Source organism: Sus scrofa, chromosome 2, assembly GCF_054392235.1.
Source record: "Sus scrofa isolate SSC_HxYL_T2T_F1_AM1 chromosome 2, Sscrofa_HxYL_maternal_Yorkshire_Landrace_v2.0, whole genome shotgun sequence".
In the NCBI taxonomy this organism is placed as follows: Eukaryota; Metazoa; Chordata; class Mammalia; order Artiodactyla; family Suidae; genus Sus; species Sus scrofa.
The window spans coordinates 14863658-14885779 of NC_139384.1; the positions used below are offsets into that span (position 1 = coordinate 14863658).

General features: G+C 36.4%; 3 protein-coding genes across 3 annotated transcripts; all 3 read right to left on the reverse strand.

The window, feature by feature from the left end:
• Positions 1-415: 415 nt before the first annotated feature.
• On the reverse strand, positions 416-1363 carry LOC146405160 (olfactory receptor 8H1-like). The gene has a single exon (XM_085015169.1). The coding sequence runs from the start codon at positions 1361-1363 to the stop codon at positions 416-418; it is 948 nt and encodes a 315-aa protein (XP_084871295.1).
• A 9055-nt stretch (positions 1364-10418) lies between these two features.
• On the reverse strand, positions 10419-11366 carry LOC146405161 (olfactory receptor 8H1-like). Its single transcript, XM_085015170.1, has one exon. It carries the CDS (start codon positions 11364-11366, stop codon positions 10419-10421), a length of 948 nt encoding a protein of 315 aa, XP_084871296.1.
• Positions 11367-20421: 9055 nt separating this feature from the next.
• Positions 20422-21369, reverse strand: LOC146405162 (olfactory receptor 8H1-like). Its single transcript, XM_085010064.1, has one exon. The coding sequence runs from the start codon at positions 21367-21369 to the stop codon at positions 20422-20424; it is 948 nt and encodes a 315-aa protein (XP_084866190.1).
• Between the last annotated feature and the right edge of the window lie 753 nt (positions 21370-22122).

A 22122-nucleotide genomic window follows, 5' to 3' on the forward strand; every position in this document is an offset into this window, starting at 1 on the left:
TAGATAAATAAAAAAATCTAAAACTATTATCATTAGTCCACAAACAAAGCTCTTTTCTATAATACAATTCTCTGAATTTGGAGGATACATGGGAATTTGCATGCTATGATTGAAAAGAGGACAATTATATTTTTCATTTTAAGAGGCCATTGCCCTTAAAAACATGCAAATTTAAACCATAGATTTCATAGTTTCTAACATTTCATAGTTTCTAACTGCTCTGTGGATTTCTGCAGTCAAATTCTCAACCAATGAGCTTTACCATCTATATGGATTTCTAAAGGCACATTCCTTGAAATGAAAAGATCATACTTGCTGAGGCAAAAGAAGGTACAGCCAAAAACAAATACAAAAAGGATGCACCATAGGGAAGAGGAAAAAAAATAATGATGAAATCAGAAATTTAGCCTCACTCTCATTTTAATTGCCTGGAGCCCACTGTGTTCTGCAGGACTCTGATGAAAGCATTTTTCACTTCTTTGTTTCTAAGACTGTAAATGAGGGGATTCAGCATGGGGATGACAATAGTATAAAAAACAGAAGCCACTTGATCCCTTCCCAAGGAGTAGGACTTACTTGGCTTTAAATAAGTAAATATCGTAGTGCTATAAAAGATGGTGACTCCCAGGAGGTGGGAGGCACAGGTAGAGAAGGCTCTTTGCTTTCCTGAAGTGGAAGTAATTTTCAGGATAGTAGACAGGATAGACACATAGGACACTACTATTGTGGTGACAGATGCCACTAGTGTGGATCCAGCTAAAATGAATATGGCTATTTCTATGCTTTGTATGTCAGTGCAGGACAAGGCTAAGATTGGGGATGTGTCACAGAAAAAGTGATGGATCACATTGGAGTCACAGAAATCCAATCTGCTCATGCAAAGCACATTGACAAAGGAGTCCATGAAGCCAAAGAAATAAGATCCGAAAACTAGGGAGCAGCAGCTTCTTGTGGACATGACCACTGGGTAATGCAGAGGATTGCAGATAGCTACACGGCGATCAAAGGCCATGGACGAGAGGAGAAAACATTCAGTGGCAGCCAAGAAAACAAAGAAATACATCTGGGTGAAGCAGTTCATGTAGGAAATGTACTTGGTGGATGTCCGTAAGTTCTCTAAGGTCTGAGGGGTGATGACAGTTGAGTAACTGAGGTCGAGGAATGACAGGTGGCTGAGGAAAAAGTACATGGGGGTGTGAAGCTGGAGATCCAGGCGGATTATCAGCATCATCCCTGCATTGCCCAGCAGAGTCATCAGGTAGATCAGGAGAAAGAGCATAAACAGGATCCTCTGGACTGCTTCTGAATCTGTCAGTCCCAGAAGGATGAAGTCAGACACGTGTGTGTCATTCCTTCTACCCATAGTGTCCACCTGCTCTAAACTGTTGAGAAATCAAAGTTGATGCTTAGGAGGGACGACTTCAAAAATGTTTCTATTTATATGAAAGACAGGACATATTTTTATTAGTTTAGTGTTTCTAGAAAATGATAATAAGAATGATTTACAGAATTCACAGAGAAAAATCTTAATGTGATTTCCAAATACAGAAATAGTTATAAATTGCCATATGGATATAAGCTAATATATTGGATATATAAAATATGTGTGACACTCTTCTTAATGCCTCCCTTTATTAAAGCATTATGTTTCCACGGACTATCGATCAAACCATAGGTAATGCTATTAACCACGTGTTTTAGATGAGAAAAAGGTCATAGAGAATTTAGGGAACTTATCCAGAGTCAGAACTATTATATGTTGGCTCTGTTATTTTTCCAAGATAGGTTGGTTCCAAAGAGCATCCTTACGATAACTGTTTCTATTTATAATTAAATTCAGCAAATCTGAGGAAATAAAATGCTAGATATGTAATAAATGATGGCAGAGTAATAGTTTTAATATACCATGTGCTCTCTTTTCATTTCCAATAGTATTTAATATGTATGATACATAAATTTCAAACCTAATTGGACATTATAGGATACATGAAAAAGATAGACCTCATGTTAATATTAGCTTCTAAGTTATGATTTTCTAATTTGACCCTTCAAAATCAAAGTTCTTTCAAAATATATTTCTAATGTATGTATATTGCATTTCATACCCTTTTTACCTCAACTCTGTATTTCTAGTTCCACCCTCCCTGGCATTACTTAGGGTAATGTCCAAATAGTATCTGTATATATATTCTTTTGATGATGTCCCTCTTTTATTTGATTCTAAGGAAAACATTATCATTTAGACAGTAATACTTACCAGGAGTCAAAATTGGTGTCAAACACTGTCTTCCCATGCTGTCTTTTTAGCCATAAGTCAACCTCAACTTCTGGTCACAGATTAGACACGAAGACTATTTAAGTACAAAAATCTCTGTAATATTTTTCTTTTCTGTGAGTTCTTTTTAAGTTTTAGTGCAATCATTTTTTTTTTCATGAGGGGAAGAAAAAATATCAACCTACAAATTGTGTTCAGCTCCTGATCAGTGGTGAATATTGCCAGGAAGCTACATCTAAAATGAATATCAGGGATCAATTGTGTATGTATGCTGAGAAGCGTATGTCTTGACACTCATCCAGTTAATTCTTGGGTGCTGATATACTGGGGATCGATGATAATGCAACATTTGGTCCTCCCTGTGGACTGGTGGAAACTTCCTTCCAAGGAAGTTTACTTGGAATACTTCCAAGGGCAAAAGTTCAAGAAGTCAGTGTACCTCTGCTAGGTTTTGAGAAGCTGCTTGTCTTTTCCCTTTGTAACCACACAATGAAGAACCTCATGGTTTGGTCTTCTTTTTTATGTCTAAGTTGATACCTGGGCTAGTAGAGACACACTTTCTAGGGAAACATGTAATTACCCTATAACTGAAATCTTCAGTGAATGAAATGAATTTTTTTTTTTTTTTTTTTTTTTTTTTTTTTTGCTTTTCAAGGCAACACCAGAGGCATCTGGAAGTTCCCTGACTCAGGGTTGAATTGAAGCTGTAGCTGCTGGCCCACACCACAGACACAAAAATGCCAGATCCAAGCCACCTCTATGACCTACACAGTAGGTCACGGCAATGCCGGATCCTTAACCCGCTGAAGGAAGCCAGTGATCGAAAACACATCTTCATGGATAGTAGTCAGATGCATTTCAACTGCACAGCTATGGAAACCCCAAAACTTTTAAACGTGTGATGCTATATAGGAGTATATATGTTCATTAGAAACAAAATCAGAATAGGACAAAATGCCAAGAATATGAAGACAATTCAAAACTGTTGAGACAGTTGATACATTTCTCTCTATTTTTGTTTATAAAATATTTACTTGTATGCCTCTAGATTTACATAATTATTAGCATACTGTTTTTTCATGATCCATCCTCATCTCATATCTATAATTTCATAGTGTCTTATAAGCAATGTTATCCTAGCCTCTTATAAAACCCATAAATTCATGTATCATGCATTGACTGAGACCCATAGCTAACTTCCCTCCAGAAGTGTTCCTCTGATGTTAAGGATTTTATTGAGACTATTCTTCTAAGATGGGAAGCAAAGGGAGACTTTTAAGAGGGATAGCTTGTGAATCAGATTAAAGAATTATTGTCTATTTTTCATTCATTCATGATAATGAAATAAATGTTCATGTCAATCTAAAAGTGAGCCTTACAGGAAATTCTGCTCATATGCCTGAATTTGAGCCATCTGGTGAAGTGGATAAAGGCGATCCTTTTTTTGCCTATAAAATTTTTCCCCCAAACCACTAGGGAGGTTTTTCTTTTGAGCATGAGTCACCTCATTCTCCTTGCTTGTCCCTGCAATAAACCTTTCTCAGGTCTGAACACCAACCCTTTTTGTTTGTTTGGCCTTGGTGTGCATTGAGCACAGGAACTTTGATTCAGTAACAATGGCAGAAGCCAAAGACTGAGCAGAGATTTTAAACATCTTTAGACTGAATCCTCATAGAGTATCTTACTATATATATTCTAAACATATATACACATATTTTATACATATTATACAAACACACACACACACACATATATATATATATATATATAATTTTATCCTTCTCTCTGGATTAGTGCAGTTATTTTCTATTTTCTTCATTTTTTAATTTTTTTTTTTTTTGGCCACAAACAAGTCATGCAAACGTCCATGGCCAAATTTCAAACCTGTGCCACACCTACAACCTAGACACAGAAGTGACAAAACCAGATCATTAAGCCACTGTGTCACCAATTTCTTTTTCATCTCATGAAAGAATGATTCTTTTGTTCGTTGGGGAATGAATGTTATTAAGTGATTATTCTTCTTCGTTTTCTTATGCATCAATTGTTATCTAGGTTTTATCATTTGCCCCTACTTTACTAGGTTTGTAGGGGCAACAAATAGTTTCTCTTGACCTTTTTAGGTTTATTGGCTGGAAGCATCCCTGTAGTAAAACAGAATAACAAGAGAAAAACAAACAAGAAATTCAATAAGTATACACCCTTGTTTACATGGGACATATGCAGGAAAACTGAGTAATTCCCCCCAAATTGCTTACCCCACCCCTTTAAATACCATTTCCAGGTAAAGGTAAAAGCAGTTTTTGTGGGGAAAGTGAGGTGGGTAGGGGAGCCAGGAAAAGAACAGTGAAAAGTGCATATTTGGTAGCAAAGATTCAGGTCCATGCCTTTTTCACTGATAAGAGGTTCTACACATTCAGTCACCTTCCTCTTCCTGGTACAGAGAGAGACATTTTTACAAAAGGAGATTCCCTTTCAAATGTAAATGTCACTTAGAAAATGATAACTTGTACTCAGTTTTCAGAGCTTTTGTGTGTCTACTCCTTCTTAAATGTAACCAGATCAAGATAATCTTTATAAAGAAGAGGTATATTTTGGCATAGCAAATGCCACTCCACTTAAAATTGAATTCCTTGTTTTTTCTCTAGCACCTAGAAGTACCTGCTTATTTTATGTATTTTTTTTACCTGCATAATAATACTGGAATTTAGTATTTGCCTTGTTCATCTATGTTTTACCTCAATTTTAACTTATATGTAGTGACATTTTTATTATTGTGGCCCATTAAATAGATAATCTAAAGTTAAGTTTTTAAATTTACTATTGACTAAGAATAACTCAAGGTTTTTTAAAATCTTTTTAATTTTTAAGCTTATAGATATATATATTATCTTGATAATTTATGTATATATTAATCTGTTTTTTGTTGTCTTTTTGTCTTTTCTATGGCTGCACCCCTGGCATGTGGAGGTTCCCAGGCTAGGGGTCTAATCAGAGCTGTAGCCGCCGGCCTACGCCAGAGCCACAGCAACACCAGATCAGAGCTGTGTCTGCGAACTTACACCACAGCTCACAGCAAGGCCAGATCCTTAATCCACTGAGCGAGGCCAGGGATTGAACCCGAAACCTCATGGTGCCTAGTCAGATTCATTTCCACTGCACCATGATGGGAACTCCTGTATATATTATACTTTAAAGAGAAATGTAAAATTTATTGCACTGCAGTCACAAAATGTGACCCCTTTAAGTTAAATGTTGTAAATTTATAGATATTTGTGTATTAATTGTGACCAACTAGTCTAAACAACACATAGATCCTGAGAAAGAGTCAAATGTTGATTTTCAAATATGGCCTTAGCAATTGTAGTATTATAGAGTGTAAACTCTAAATGGGGGAAAGCAGGAAAAAAAAAATCAGTACTAAAACATGTTAGAAGGTTAAAAGTCCTATAAAAAAATAAAAGAGAAAACAGCTTAGAAGAAGGGTTCAAGGTTAGGAGCATGAAGAAGAAGAAATCAGAAATAATATGCGTGGAATTTTCTTGCAGTGCAGCTCGTTTAAAGATCTGAAGTTGTCACTGCAGCGACTTGGGTCCCTTCTGTGACGTGTGGGTTTGATCCCTGGCCCAGGAACTTCCTTATGCTGCAGGTGCAATCAAAGGGAAAAAAAGAAGGATATGGTCAAGGCAGGCTTAAAAAAAAGGTTAGAGTTTGAAGCAAGATTTCTTAATTATTTGATTTGCAATGTCTTTGTCTGCAAAGTGATGATAGTAATACATACCTCAAGGGTTTGTGAAGGTGAATTTCACAGGACACATAAAATAACTTGCATGCTATTAATACTTATTCAGTCAATATTTGCCCAATATCATAAATACAGATGGATTTATAGTAATCCATTATATCCATACATCCAATTTGTTTCCTTTAGATAAGTAGCTAGAGGCCCAAACTGTCCATTTTGCTATGTTATTCGTGTGAGGTATTCTAAATAGTCTAGCAAATTTTAATTTCCGTGAGCTCCGTCCCTACACATCAGTTTCGATACAGCCTTGCCTGCACTGACCACTTGCATCTGATCAAGCTCCATATTTAATAGAGCTCACCTCATCGAAGATTATCTTGTTAGAGGTTTATTTCATCACAATGCATGAAGAACACTTCTTCATACCTTTGTTCATTGTTTTTAAGACCATCAGTTTAAATATTGGTGAAGGAGTTCCAGGAGTGGCTCAGTGGTTAACAAACCCAACTAGCATCCACGAGGACGCAGGTTCAATCCCTGGCCTTGCTCACTGGATTAAGGATTCGACATTGCCAGGGGCTGTGGTGTATGTCACAGATTTGGCTTGGATCTCGTGTTGCTGTGGCTGTGACATAAGCCAGTGGCTACAGCTCTGACTTGACCCCCAGCCTGGGAACCTCCATATCCCGTGAGTACTGCCCTAAAAAGATGAATATATATATTATTAACTAAGTATTACTGAAAATCTGACTCCAATATGTGGCTCAATTTTTTGTTTGTTTTTATCTGTACTAATTAGAAAAACTCCAGATGTTTACATTATTTGAAAACAGGTACTTACTCTCCCATATCAAAAATGCCAGTACATTCATGTAAGAAAGCAATCTTTTGATATAACTAACTATCAGTTTATTAAACAAGGAAGTCTTGAGCTCCTATCGTGTGATAATCACTTTCCCAGTAATCTTGGAACGATGACATTGACTATGATAAGGTCTTTTGCTTACAGGAACATAAAGCCCAGAAGAGGAGTTAGATGTGAATATAAATATGTATAATCTGTTTGTACAATGCAGGGGGCAATGACACAACAATGAAGGAAAGCATCCAATTTTTCTCAAGGAAGTTATCAAGAAAATCTTTAGCGGGAAGAATTTTGCTCTTGGATTTTCAGTTGATCACTGCATCAGAGAGAAACGATTCAAACCTCATGGCAGGTATTCACAAGAGCAGGGAGAAAGGCATTTATATGCTGGTAAACTGAAGAAAATAAATCATTTACTACATAGGAGATCTTAAGAATGGGATGAGGGAATGAAGTGGCAATTGAAGTAGAGGCAAAATCTAAAGGTAAGCATAAGTAGTCCAAGGAATTTGTACTTATTAAAAGAAGATGAAATTGGTGGCACTAAGAAAAGAATTAGGACCACAGCCTTTGTTTTAGGGTAAGAATGGAGGTGCAGTAAAGGGAAAGAAACTAGGCAGGCTGCAAAGGCAGAATTCAGAAATCTACTTCGTTTCTTAGGATTAGAGAATGTGGGGATGGGAATAGAGAAAGCAGCAATGATGATTAATAAAAAGGAGGAAACGTATTTTGAGGTTTTTGGCAGAGAAGGTCAAATTCATGGGATTTCCCTAATCCAAAAAATAGTTAGATACATTAAAAGAGGATGAACTTCAGGTTACTTTAAGGTATTTGGCTTATGTGACTGAGTGTTTGGAAAGGTATTTAACATCTTTCGGCAGAAAAAAATAAGGTAAGAATGGAGGTAGGTTTAGAGGCATTGCTAAGATTATTTTCAAGTCCTGTGTTTTCCTAATTATAGAAACAGAAATAACTGAAAGCAAGGCGAAACACAGTTTAATAAATAGCCAAGAAAAATGAAAAGAGCCCACTGATGTGTAAAATGACAAAATGAGAAAGGACAAAATGAGACAAAATGAGAGGATAGGAAGGACAAAAGCATATTATTAAATGACTGCAAGCAAAAACAAATAGCAACACTTGTTAATATATAGTCTAGACAACATGGATATCAAAGCAAAAATAAGTCATAAACATTTTAAATGGCATCTATATATGATAAGGGGATTTTTAAATTCCTTAAGAAGAAATTCATGCACTTTAAAAAGATTTGAATATGTTAATTGACAGTCTTGAATTAGAGAAAAATGTTTAAAAATTTAACTCTAAAAGACAATTTCACTTTTGTACTTTTGATTTAATTTAATTTTTTTGTCTTTTTGGGGCTGCACCTGGGGCATATGGAGGTTCCCAGGCTAGGGGCCAAGTGGGAGCTGTAGCCACGGGCCTCCCACAGCCACAGCAATGCCAGATCTGAGCCTCGTCTGTGACCTACACCACAGCTCATGGCAGTGCCAGATCCTTAACCCACCGAGTGAGGCCAGGGATCAAACATCCAGCCTCGTGGTTCCTAGTCAGATTCGCTTCCACTGCACCATGAAGGGAACTACTGCACTTTATTTTAAATGGTTAATGTTTTTTGGTTTTTTTTTTGGCTTTGTAGGACGGCACCTGCTGCATATGGAGGTTCCCAGCCTAGGAGTCAAATCAGATTTATAGCTGCTGGCCTATGCCACAGTCACAGCAACACCGAATCCAAAGCACATCTGCAACTTACATCACAGCTCAAGGCAACAGCCAGATCCTTAACCCACTGAAAGAAGCCAGGGATCCAACCTGCAACCTAATGGATCCTAATCAGATTTGTTTCTGCTGCACCACTATGGGAACTCCTAAACATTTAAAACTATTTAGAGAAAAATAATCAAATGCACTCCTATAAAGAAAGCAATACAAGGTCAAAAAATTAAAATTTTAAATAGTAGGAAAAAGGAAAACTATGTTCTTAAATAGCCCTTCAAATAACAGAGAGCTAAACTGCAAATCATGAGTATGTAGAAGAAAAAAAATTTTAAATAAAGGTAAATATAACACTCTAAGTGGCTAAGGTTTACAAGTTACCACAAAATATAAATAAAATATGAATTCACAGCTTTTACAAGTTGTCTCTGTTAACAAATTTACAATAAATTAATATCGTATTTAATTCAAGAATTTCTCTAATGAGCATGACAAACCTATAGAAATCAAGAGAAAGGCAATATTTCTGAATTCAAAATTAATTTGAATTAGTTTTGAATTATAGAAGTTCACCAAAGAAGCAATTTAAGGAAGCTTGTTGACACATGACAGAAAGATAAGGTAGTCACCAAAGAGAGAGCACGGCTTGCAAATTTTTAATGTGATGAATTTTCAAACATTTCAGGTCTAAAGCATTGCACAATTAGAAGCTTGATTTTTCCCATGTGGCAAGAACCCATTCACCTTAGGTTTCAATGACAAAGAAATCATCGAAGGGTAAACATCTTAACTGTACACAGAAAGTTGCAAAGAAATACATAAGAAAGGACAGAAATAAGGCTCAGGTATACATTATGTACCCATCACACGTAACTGTCCATCTTGGCCACATACAAAGCTGTTAATAATTGTTGAGGGCACTTCTAGTCCCTTAAATTTTTCCCTCTTTTCCAAATTTTCTTCAGTGTTAATATATCACCCTCGAAATCCAAAGTGTGAAGGGCTGAGTTTTTCCTTAGCTATTTGTGTGTTTATCCTTTAAGTCAACCAAAAGTAATTTATAAAACACAAGTGGACATTCTTTAAGCCAAGTCCAAGGTGCATGATGCAGGGATGTGAGCTTTCTAATGCTAATGACCAGCATTGATGAGTACTACCTTAAATGCCTTAGGGTCATTGTCTGATCTAATCTTTACAGTAAATCTATGGATCTGGAATTATTCTGTCTCTTCCACAGTTGAGAAAACTTGAGGCTTAAAGTTATGGTGATTTCTTAGGGGTTATACAGCTAAAAGGGTAGCAGATCTAGAATCTAAGTCCTGAAATGTTTGGTTCCAAAGCAAGTTTTCATAATCACTCTGCTATATCATGTTTCCATTAGATAAATAAAAAAATCTAAAACTATTATCATTAGTCCACAAACAAAGCTCTTTTCTATAATACAATTCTCTGAATTTGGAGGATACATGGGAATTTGCATGCTATGATTGAAAAGAGGACAATTATATTTTTCATTTTAAGAGGCCATTGCCCTTAAAAACATGCAAATTTAAACCATAGATTTCATAGTTTCTAACATTTCATAGTTTCTAACTGCTCTGTGGATTTCTGCAGTCAAATTCTCAACCAATGAGCTTTACCATCTATATGGATTTCTAAAGGCACATTCCTTGAAATGAAAAGATCATACTTGCTGAGGCAAAAGAAGGTACAGCCAAAAACAAATACAAAAAGGATGCACCATAGGGAAGAGGAAAAAAAATAATGATGAAATCAGAAATTTAGCCTCACTCTCATTTTAATTGCCTGGAGCCCACTGTGTTCTGCAGGACTCTGATGAAAGCATTTTTCACTTCTTTGTTTCTAAGACTGTAAATGAGGGGATTCAGCATGGGGATGACAATAGTATAAAAAACAGAAGCCACTTGATCCCTTCCCAAGGAGTAGGACTTACTTGGCTTTAAATAAGTAAATATCGTAGTGCTATAAAAGATGGTGACTCCCAGGAGGTGGGAGGCACAGGTAGAGAAGGCTCTTTGCTTTCCTGAAGTGGAAGTAATTTTCAGGATAGTAGACAGGATAGACACATAGGACACTACTATTGTGGTGACAGATGCCACTAGTGTGGATCCAGCTAAAATGAATATGGCTATTTCTATGCTTTGTATGTCAGTGCAGGACAAGGCTAAGATTGGGGATGTGTCACAGAAAAAGTGATGGATCACATTGGAGTCACAGAAATCCAATCTGCTCATGCAAAGCACATTGACAAAGGAGTCCATGAAGCCAAAGAAATAAGATCCGAAAACTAGGGAGCAGCAGCTTCTTGTGGACATGACCACTGGGTAATGCAGAGGATTGCAGATAGCTACACGGCGATCAAAGGCCATGGACGAGAGGAGAAAACATTCAGTGGCAGCCAAGAAAACAAAGAAATACATCTGGGTGAAGCAGTTCATGTAGGAAATGTACTTGGTGGATGTCCGTAAGTTCTCTAAGGTCTGAGGGGTGATGACAGTTGAGTAACTGAGGTCGAGGAATGACAGGTGGCTGAGGAAAAAGTACATGGGGGTGTGAAGCTGGAGATCCAGGCGGATTATCAGCATCATCCCTGCATTGCCCAGCAGAGTCATCAGGTAGATCAGGAGAAAGAGCATAAACAGGATCCTCTGGACTGCTTCTGAATCTGTCAGTCCCAGAAGGATGAAGTCAGACACGTGTGTGTCATTCCTTCTACCCATAGTGTCCACCTGCTCTAAACTGTTGAGAAATCAAAGTTGATGCTTAGGAGGGACGACTTCAAAAATGTTTCTATTTATATGAAAGACAGGACATATTTTTATTAGTTTAGTGTTTCTAGAAAATGATAATAAGAATGATTTACAGAATTCACAGAGAAAAATCTTAATGTGATTTCCAAATACAGAAATAGTTATAAATTGCCATATGGATATAAGCTAATATATTGGATATATAAAATATGTGTGACACTCTTCTTAATGCCTCCCTTTATTAAAGCATTATGTTTCCACGGACTATCGATCAAACCATAGGTAATGCTATTAACCACGTGTTTTAGATGAGAAAAAGGTCATAGAGAATTTAGGGAACTTATCCAGAGTCAGAACTATTATATGTTGGCTCTGTTATTTTTCCAAGATAGGTTGGTTCCAAAGAGCATCCTTACGATAACTGTTTCTATTTATAATTAAATTCAGCAAATCTGAGGAAATAAAATGCTAGATATGTAATAAATGATGGCAGAGTAATAGTTTTAATATACCATGTGCTCTCTTTTCATTTCCAATAGTATTTAATATGTATGATACATAAATTTCAAACCTAATTGGACATTATAGGATACATGAAAAAGATAGACCTCATGTTAATATTAGCTTCTAAGTTATGATTTTCTAATTTGACCCTTCAAAATCAAAGTTCTTTCAAAATATATTTCTAATGTATGTATATTGCATTTCATACCCTTTTTACCTCAACTCTGTATTTCTAGTTCCACCCTCCCTGGCATTACTTAGGGTAATGTCCAAATAGTATCTGTATATATATTCTTTTGATGATGTCCCTCTTTTATTTGATTCTAAGGAAAACATTATCATTTAGACAGTAATACTTACCAGGAGTCAAAATTGGTGTCAAACACTGTCTTCCCATGCTGTCTTTTTAGCCATAAGTCAACCTCAACTTCTGGTCACAGATTAGACACGAAGACTATTTAAGTACAAAAATCTCTGTAATATTTTTCTTTTCTGTGAGTTCTTTTTAAGTTTTAGTGCAATCATTTTTTTTTTCATGAGGGGAAGAAAAAATATCAACCTACAAATTGTGTTCAGCTCCTGATCAGTGGTGAATATTGCCAGGAAGCTACATCTAAAATGAATATCAGGGATCAATTGTGTATGTATGCTGAGAAGCGTATGTCTTGACACTCATCCAGTTAATTCTTGGGTGCTGATATACTGGGGATCGATGATAATGCAACATTTGGTCCTCCCTGTGGACTGGTGGAAACTTCCTTCCAAGGAAGTTTACTTGGAATACTTCCAAGGGCAAAAGTTCAAGAAGGCAGTGTACCTCTGCTAGGTTTTGAGAAGCTGCTTGTCTTTTCCCTTTGTAACCACACAATGAAGAACCTCATGGTTTGGTCTTCTTTTTTATGTCTAAGTTGATACCTGGGCTAGTAGAGACACACTTTCTAGGGAAACATGTAATTACCCTATAACTGAAATCTTCAGTGAATGAAATGAATTTTTTTTTTTTTTTTTTTTTTTTTTTTTTTTGCTTTTCAAGGCAACACCAGAGGCATCTGGAAGTTCCCTGACTCAGGGTTGAATTGAAGCTGTAGCTGCTGGCCCACACCACAGACACAAAAATGCCAGATCCAAGCCACCTCTATGACCTACACAGTAGGTCACGGCAATGCCGGATCCTTAACCCGCTGAAGGAAGCCAGTGATCGAAAACACATCTTCATGGATAGTAGTCAGATGCATTTCAACTGCACAGCTATGGAAACCCCAAAACTTTTAAACGTGTGATGCTATATAGGAGTATATATGTTCATTAGAAACAAAATCAGAATAGGACAAAATGCCAAGAATATGAAGACAATTCAAAACTGTTGAGACAGTTGATACATTTCTCTCTATTTTTGTTTATAAAATATTTACTTGTATGCCTCTAGATTTACATAATTATTAGCATACTGTTTTTTCATGATCCATCCTCATCTCATATCTATAATTTCATAGTGTCTTATAAGCAATGTTATCCTAGCCTCTTATAAAACCCATAAATTCATGTATCATGCATTGACTGAGACCCATAGCTAACTTCCCTCCAGAAGTGTTCCTCTGATGTTAAGGATTTTATTGAGACTATTCTTCTAAGATGGGAAGCAAAGGGAGACTTTTAAGAGGGATAGCTTGTGAATCAGATTAAAGAATTATTGTCTATTTTTCATTCATTCATGATAATGAAATAAATGTTCATGTCAATCTAAAAGTGAGCCTTACAGGAAATTCTGCTCATATGCCTGAATTTGAGCCATCTGGTGAAGTGGATAAAGGCGATCCTTTTTTTGCCTATAAAATTTTTCCCCCAAACCACTAGGGAGGTTTTTCTTTTGAGCATGAGTCACCTCATTCTCCTTGCTTGTCCCTGCAATAAACCTTTCTCAGGTCTGAACACCAACCCTTTTTGTTTGTTTGGCCTTGGTGTGCATTGAGCACAGGAACTTTGATTCAGTAACAATGGCAGAAGCCAAAGACTGAGCAGAGATTTTAAACATCTTTAGACTGAATCCTCATAGAGTATCTTACTATATATATTCTAAACATATATACACATATTTTATACATATTATACAAACACACACACACACACATATATATATATATATATATAATTTTATCCTTCTCTCTGGATTAGTGCAGTTATTTTCTATTTTCTTCATTTTTTAATTTTTTTTTTTTTTGGCCACAAACAAGTCATGCAAACGTCCATGGCCAAATTTCAAACCTGTGCCACACCTACAACCTAGACACAGAAGTGACAAAACCAGATCATTAAGCCACTGTGTCACCAATTTCTTTTTCATCTCATGAAAGAATGATTCTTTTGTTCGTTGGGGAATGAATGTTATTAAGTGATTATTCTTCTTCGTTTTCTTATGCATCAATTGTTATCTAGGTTTTATCATTTGCCCCTACTTTACTAGGTTTGTAGGGGCAACAAATAGTTTCTCTTGACCTTTTTAGGTTTATTGGCTGGAAGCATCCCTGTAGTAAAACAGAATAACAAGAGAAAAACAAACAAGAAATTCAATAAGTATACACCCTTGTTTACATGGGACATATGCAGGAAAACTGAGTAATTCCCCCCAAATTGCTTACCCCACCCCTTTAAATACCATTTCCAGGTAAAGGTAAAAGCAGTTTTTGTGGGGAAAGTGAGGTGGGTAGGGGAGCCAGGAAAAGAACAGTGAAAAGTGCATATTTGGTAGCAAAGATTCAGGTCCATGCCTTTTTCACTGATAAGAGGTTCTACACATTCAGTCACCTTCCTCTTCCTGGTACAGAGAGAGACATTTTTACAAAAGGAGATTCCCTTTCAAATGTAAATGTCACTTAGAAAATGATAACTTGTACTCAGTTTTCAGAGCTTTTGTGTGTCTACTCCTTCTTAAATGTAACCAGATCAAGATAATCTTTATAAAGAAGAGGTATATTTTGGCATAGCAAATGCCACTCCACTTAAAATTGAATTCCTTGTTTTTTCTCTAGCACCTAGAAGTACCTGCTTATTTTATGTATTTTTTTTACCTGCATAATAATACTGGAATTTAGTATTTGCCTTGTTCATCTATGTTTTACCTCAATTTTAACTTATATGTAGTGACATTTTTATTATTGTGGCCCATTAAATAGATAATCTAAAGTTAAGTTTTTAAATTTACTATTGACTAAGAATAACTCAAGGTTTTTTAAAATCTTTTTAATTTTTAAGCTTATAGATATATATATTATCTTGATAATTTATGTATATATTAATCTGTTTTTTGTTGTCTTTTTGTCTTTTCTATGGCTGCACCCCTGGCATGTGGAGGTTCCCAGGCTAGGGGTCTAATCAGAGCTGTAGCCGCCGGCCTACGCCAGAGCCACAGCAACACCAGATCAGAGCTGTGTCTGCGAACTTACACCACAGCTCACAGCAAGGCCAGATCCTTAATCCACTGAGCGAGGCCAGGGATTGAACCCGAAACCTCATGGTGCCTAGTCAGATTCATTTCCACTGCACCATGATGGGAACTCCTGTATATATTATACTTTAAAGAGAAATGTAAAATTTATTGCACTGCAGTCACAAAATGTGACCCCTTTAAGTTAAATGTTGTAAATTTATAGATATTTGTGTATTAATTGTGACCAACTAGTCTAAACAACACATAGATCCTGAGAAAGAGTCAAATGTTGATTTTCAAATATGGCCTTAGCAATTGTAGTATTATAGAGTGTAAACTCTAAATGGGGGAAAGCAGGAAAAAAAAAATCAGTACTAAAACATGTTAGAAGGTTAAAAGTCCTATAAAAAAATAAAAGAGAAAACAGCTTAGAAGAAGGGTTCAAGGTTAGGAGCATGAAGAAGAAGAAATCAGAAATAATATGCGTGGAATTTTCTTGCAGTGCAGCTCGTTTAAAGATCTGAAGTTGTCACTGCAGCGACTTGGGTCCCTTCTGTGACGTGTGGGTTTGATCCCTGGCCCAGGAACTTCCTTATGCTGCAGGTGCAATCAAAGGGAAAAAAAGAAGGATATGGTCAAGGCAGGCTTAAAAAAAAGGTTAGAGTTTGAAGCAAGATTTCTTAATTATTTGATTTGCAATGTCTTTGTCTGCAAAGTGATGATAGTAATACATACCTCAAGGGTTTGTGAAGGTGAATTTCACAGGACACATAAAATAACTTGCATGCTATTAATACTTATTCAGTCAATATTTGCCCAATATCATAAATACAGATGGATTTATAGTAATCCATTATATCCATACATCCAATTTGTTTCCTTTAGATAAGTAGCTAGAGGCCCAAACTGTCCATTTTGCTATGTTATTCGTGTGAGGTATTCTAAATAGTCTAGCAAATTTTAATTTCCGTGAGCTCCGTCCCTACACATCAGTTTCGATACAGCCTTGCCTGCACTGACCACTTGCATCTGATCAAGCTCCATATTTAATAGAGCTCACCTCATCGAAGATTATCTTGTTAGAGGTTTATTTCATCACAATGCATGAAGAACACTTCTTCATACCTTTGTTCATTGTTTTTAAGACCATCAGTTTAAATATTGGTGAAGGAGTTCCAGGAGTGGCTCAGTGGTTAACAAACCCAACTAGCATCCACGAGGACGCAGGTTCAATCCCTGGCCTTGCTCACTGGATTAAGGATTCGACATTGCCAGGGGCTGTGGTGTATGTCACAGATTTGGCTTGGATCTCGTGTTGCTGTGGCTGTGACATAAGCCAGTGGCTACAGCTCTGACTTGACCCCCAGCCTGGGAACCTCCATATCCCGTGAGTACTGCCCTAAAAAGATGAATATATATATTATTAACTAAGTATTACTGAAAATCTGACTCCAATATGTGGCTCAATTTTTTGTTTGTTTTTATCTGTACTAATTAGAAAAACTCCAGATGTTTACATTATTTGAAAACAGGTACTTACTCTCCCATATCAAAAATGCCAGTACATTCATGTAAGAAAGCAATCTTTTGATATAACTAACCATCAGTTTATTAAACAAGGAAGTCTTGAGCTCCTATCGTGTGATAATCACTTTCCCAGTAATCTTGGAACGATGACATTGACTATGATAAGGTCTTTTGCTTACAGGAACATAAAGCCCAGAAGAGGAGTTAGATGTGAATATAAATATGTATAATCTGTTTGTACAATGCAGGGGGCAATGACACAACAATGAAGGAAAGCATCCAATTTTTCTCAAGGAAGTTATCAAGAAAATCTTTAGCGGGAAGAATTTTGCTCTTGGATTTTCAGTTGATCACTGCATCAGAGAGAAACGATTCAAACCTCATGGCAGGTATTCACAAGAGCAGGGAGAAAGGCATTTATATGCTGGTAAACTGAAGAAAATAAATCATTTACTACATAGGAGATCTTAAGAATGGGATGAGGGAATGAAGTGGCAATTGAAGTAGAGGCAAAATCTAAAGGTAAGCATAAGTAGTCCAAGGAATTTGTACTTATTAAAAGAAGATGAAATTGGTGGCACTAAGAAAAGAATTAGGACCACAGCCTTTGTTTTAGGGTAAGAATGGAGGTGCAGTAAAGGGAAAGAAACTAGGCAGGCTGCAAAGGCAGAATTCAGAAATCTACTTCGTTTCTTAGGATTAGAGAATGTGGGGATGGGAATAGAGAAAGCAGCAATGATGATTAATAAAAAGGAGGAAACGTATTTTGAGGTTTTTGGCAGAGAAGGTCAAATTCATGGGATTTCCCTCATCCAAAAAATAGTTAGATACATTAAAAGAGGATGAACTTCAGGTTACTTTAAGGTATTTGGCTTATGTGACTGAGTGTTTGGAAAGGTATTTAACATCTTTCGGCAGAAAAAAATAAGGTAAGAATGGAGGTAGGTTTAGAGGCATTGCTAAGATTATTTTCAAGTCCTGTGTTTTCCTAATTATAGAAACAGAAATAACTGAAAGCAAGGCGAAACACAGTTTAAGAAATAGTCGAGAAAAATGAAAAGAGCCCACTGATGTGTAAAATGACAAAATGAGAAAGGACAAAATGAGACAAAATGAGAGGATAGGAAGGACAAAAGCATATTATTAAATGACTGCAAGCAAAAACAAATAGCAACACTTGTTAATATATAGTCTAGACAACATGGATATCAAAGCAAAAATAAGTCATAAACATTTTAAATGGCATCTATATATGATAAGGGGATTTTTAAATTCCTTAAGAAGAAATTCATGCACTTTAAAAAGATTTGAATATGTTAATTGACAGTCTTGAATTAGAGAAAAATATTTAAAAATTTAACTCTAAAAGACAATTTCACTTTTGTACTTTTGATTTAATTTAATTTTTTTGTCTTTTTGGGGCTGCACCTGGGGCATATGGAGGTTCCCAGGCTAGGGGCCAAGTGGGAGCTGTAGCCACGGGCCTCCCACAGCCACAGCAATGCCAGATCTGAGCCTCGTCTGTGACCTACACCACAGCTCATGGCAGTGCCAGATCCTTAACCCACCGAGTGAGGCCAGGGATCAAACATCCAGCCTCGTGGTTCCTAGTCAGATTCGCTTCCACTGCACCATGAAGGGAACTACTGCACTTTATTTTAAATGGTTAATGTTTTTTGGTTTTTTTTTTGGCTTTGTAGGACGGCACCTGCTGCATATGGAGGTTCCCAGCCTAGGAGTCAAATCAGATTTATAGCTGCTGGCCTATGCCACAGTCACAGCAACACCGAATCCAAAGCACATCTGCAACTTACATCACAGCTCAAGGCAACAGCCAGATCCTTAACCCACTGAAAGAAGCCAGGGATCCAACCTGCAACCTAATGGATCCTAATCAGATTTGTTTCTGCTGCACCACTATGGGAACTCCTAAACATTTAAAACTATTTAGAGAAAAATAATCAAATGCACTCCTATAAAGAAAGCAATACAAGGTCAAAAAATTAAAATTTTAAATAGTAGGAAAAAGGAAAACTATGTTCTTAAATAGCCCTTCAAATAACAGAGAGCTAAACTGCAAATCATGAGTATGTAGAAGAAAAAAAATTTTAAATAAAGGTAAATATAACACTCTAAGTGGCTAAGGTTTACAAGTTACCACAAAATATAAATAAAATATGAATTCACAGCTTTTACAAGTTGTCTCTGTTAACAAATTTACAATAAATTAATATCGTATTTAATTCAAGAATTTCTCTAATGAGCATGACAAACCTATAGAAATCAAGAGAAAGGCAATATTTCTGAATTCAAAATTAATTTGAATTAGTTTTGAATTATAGAAGTTCACCAAAGAAGCAATTTAAGGAAGCTTGTTGACACATGACAGAAAGATAAGGTAGTCACCAAAGAGAGAGCACGGCTTGCAAATTTTTAATGTGATGAATTTTCAAACATTTCAGGTCTAAAGCATTGCACAATTAGAAGCTTGATTTTTCCCATGTGGCAAGAACCCATTCACCTTAGGTTTCAATGACAAAGAAATCATCGAAGGGTAAACATCTTAACTGTACACAGAAAGTTGCAAAGAAATACATAAGAAAGGACAGAAATAAGGCTCAGGTATACATTATGTACCCATCACACGTAACTGTCCATCTTGGCCACATACAAAGCTGTTAATAATTGTTGAGGGCACTTCTAGTCCCTTAAATTTTTCCCTCTTTTCCAAATTTTCTTCAGTGTTAATATATCACCCTCGAAATCCAAAGTGTGAAGGGCTGAGTTTTTCCTTAGCTATTTGTGTGTTTATCCTTTAAGTCAACCAAAAGTAATTTATAAAACACAAGTGGACATTCTTTAAGCCAAGTCCAAGGTGCATGATGCAGGGATGTGAGCTTTCTAATGCTAATGACCAGCATTGATGAGTACTACCTTAAATGCCTTAGGGTCATTGTCTGATCTAATCTTTACAGTAAATCTATGGATCTGGAATTATTCTGTCTCTTCCACAGTTGAGAAAACTTGAGGCTTAAAGTTATGGTGATTTCTTAGGGGTTATACAGCTAAAAGGGTAGCAGATCTAGAATCTAAGTCCTGAAATGTTTGGTTCCAAAGCAAGTTTTCATAATCACTCTGCTATATCATGTTTCCATTAGATAAATAAAAAAATCTAAAACTATTATCATTAGTCCACAAACAAAGCTCTTTTCTATAATACAATTCTCTGAATTTGGAGGATACATGGGAATTTGCATGCTATGATTGAAAAGAGGACAATTATATTTTTCATTTTAAGAGGCCATTGCCCTTAAAAACATGCAAATTTAAACCATAGATTTCATAGTTTCTAACATTTCATAGTTTCTAACTGCTCTGTGGATTTCTGCAGTCAAATTCTCAACCAATGAGCTTTACCATCTATATGGATTTCTAAAGGCACATTCCTTGAAATGAAAAGATCATACTTGCTGAGGCAAAAGAAGGTACAGCCAAAAACAAATACAAAAAGGATGCACCATAGGGAAGAGGAAAAAAAATAATGATGAAATCAGAAATTTAGCCTCACTCTCATTTTAATTGCCTGGAGCCCACTGTGTTCTGCAGGACTCTGATGAAAGCATTTTTCACTTCTTTGTTTCTAAGACTGTAAATGAGGGGATTCAGCATGGGGATGACAATAGTATAAAAAACAGAAGCCACTTGATCTCTTCCCAAGGAGTAGGACTTACTTGGCCTTAAATAAGTAAACATTATAGTGCCATAAAAGACGGTGACTCCCAGGAGGTGGGAGGCACAGGTAGAGAAGGCTCTTTGCTTTCCCGAAGTGGAAGTAATTTTCAGGATAGTAGACAGGATAGACACATAGGACACTACTATTGCGATAAGAGACACCACTAGTGTGGATCCAGCTGAAATGAATATGACTATTTCTATGCTTTGTATGTCAGTGCAGGACAAGGCTAAGATTGGGGATGTGTCACAGAAAAAGTGATGGATTACATTGGAGTCACAGAAATCCAATCTGCTCATGCAAAGCACATTGACAAAGGAGTCCATGAAGCCAAAGAAATAAGATCCGAAAACTAGGGAGCAGCAGCTTCTTGTGGACATAACCACTGGGTAATGCAGAGGATTGCAGATAGCTACACGGCGATCAAAGGCCATGGACGAGAGGAGAAAACATTCAGTGGCAGCCAAGAAGATAAAGAAATACATCTGGGTGAAGCAGTTCATGTAGGAAATGTACTTGGTGGATGTCAGTAAGTTCTCTAAGGTCTGAGGGGTGATGACAGTTGAGTAACTGAGGTCAAGGAATGACAGGTGGCTGAGGAAAAAGTACATGGGGGTGTGAAGCTGGAGATCCAGGCGGATTATCAGCATCATCCCTGCATTGCCCAGCAGAGTCATCAGGTAGATCAGGAGAAAGAGCATAAACAGGATCCTCTGGACTGCTTCTGAATCTGTCAGTCCCAGAAGGATGAAGTCAGACACGTGTGTGTCATTCCTTCTACCCATAGCGTCCACCTGCTCTAAACTGTTGAGAAATCAAAGTTGATGCTTAGGAGGGACGACTTCAAAAATGTTTCTATTTATATGAAAGACAGGACATATTTTTATTAGTTTAGTGTTTCTAGAAAGTGATAAGAATGATTTACAGAATTCACAGAGAAAAATCTTAATGTGATTTCCAAATACAGGAATAGTTATAAATTGGCATTTGGATATAATATAAGCCAATATATCAGATATTTAAAATATGCAGGACACTGTTCTAAATGCTTCCTTTTATTTATAAAAATGTTTCCACAGACTATCACACCTTAGGTAGTACTATTAGACACGTATTTTAGATGAGAAAAAGGTCACAGAGAATTTAGGTAACTTATCCAGAGTCAGAACTATTATATGTTGTTCTGTCATTGTTCCAACATAGAGTGGCTCCAGAGAGCATGCTTATGATAACTTTGTTCCTATTTATAATTAAATTCAGCAAACCTGAGGGTAAAAAATTCTAGGTGTATAATAAAAAATTACAGAATAATAGTTTTAGTCCACCCTGTGCTCTCTTTGTATTTCCAATATTATTTAATATGAACACTAAATAAATTTCAAAATTATTAGATGTTATAGGGTACATTAAAAAGATAGACCACATGTTAATATTAGCTTCCAAAAGTTATGATTTCCTAATTTGACCATTCAAATAAAAATTCTTCCAAAATATATTTCTAAAATATGTATATTGCTTTTGTATCCTGATTACCTCAA

Excerpts from the sequence above, each read along its gene's own strand:
- LOC146405160 (XM_085015169.1), bottom strand. The coding sequence starts at position 1,363 with ATGGGTAGAAGGAATGACACACACGTGTCTGACTTCATCCTTCTGGGA.
- LOC146405161 (XM_085015170.1), bottom strand. The coding sequence starts at position 11,366 with ATGGGTAGAAGGAATGACACACACGTGTCTGACTTCATCCTTCTGGGA.
- LOC146405162 (XM_085010064.1), bottom strand. The coding sequence starts at position 21,369 with ATGGGTAGAAGGAATGACACACACGTGTCTGACTTCATCCTTCTGGGA.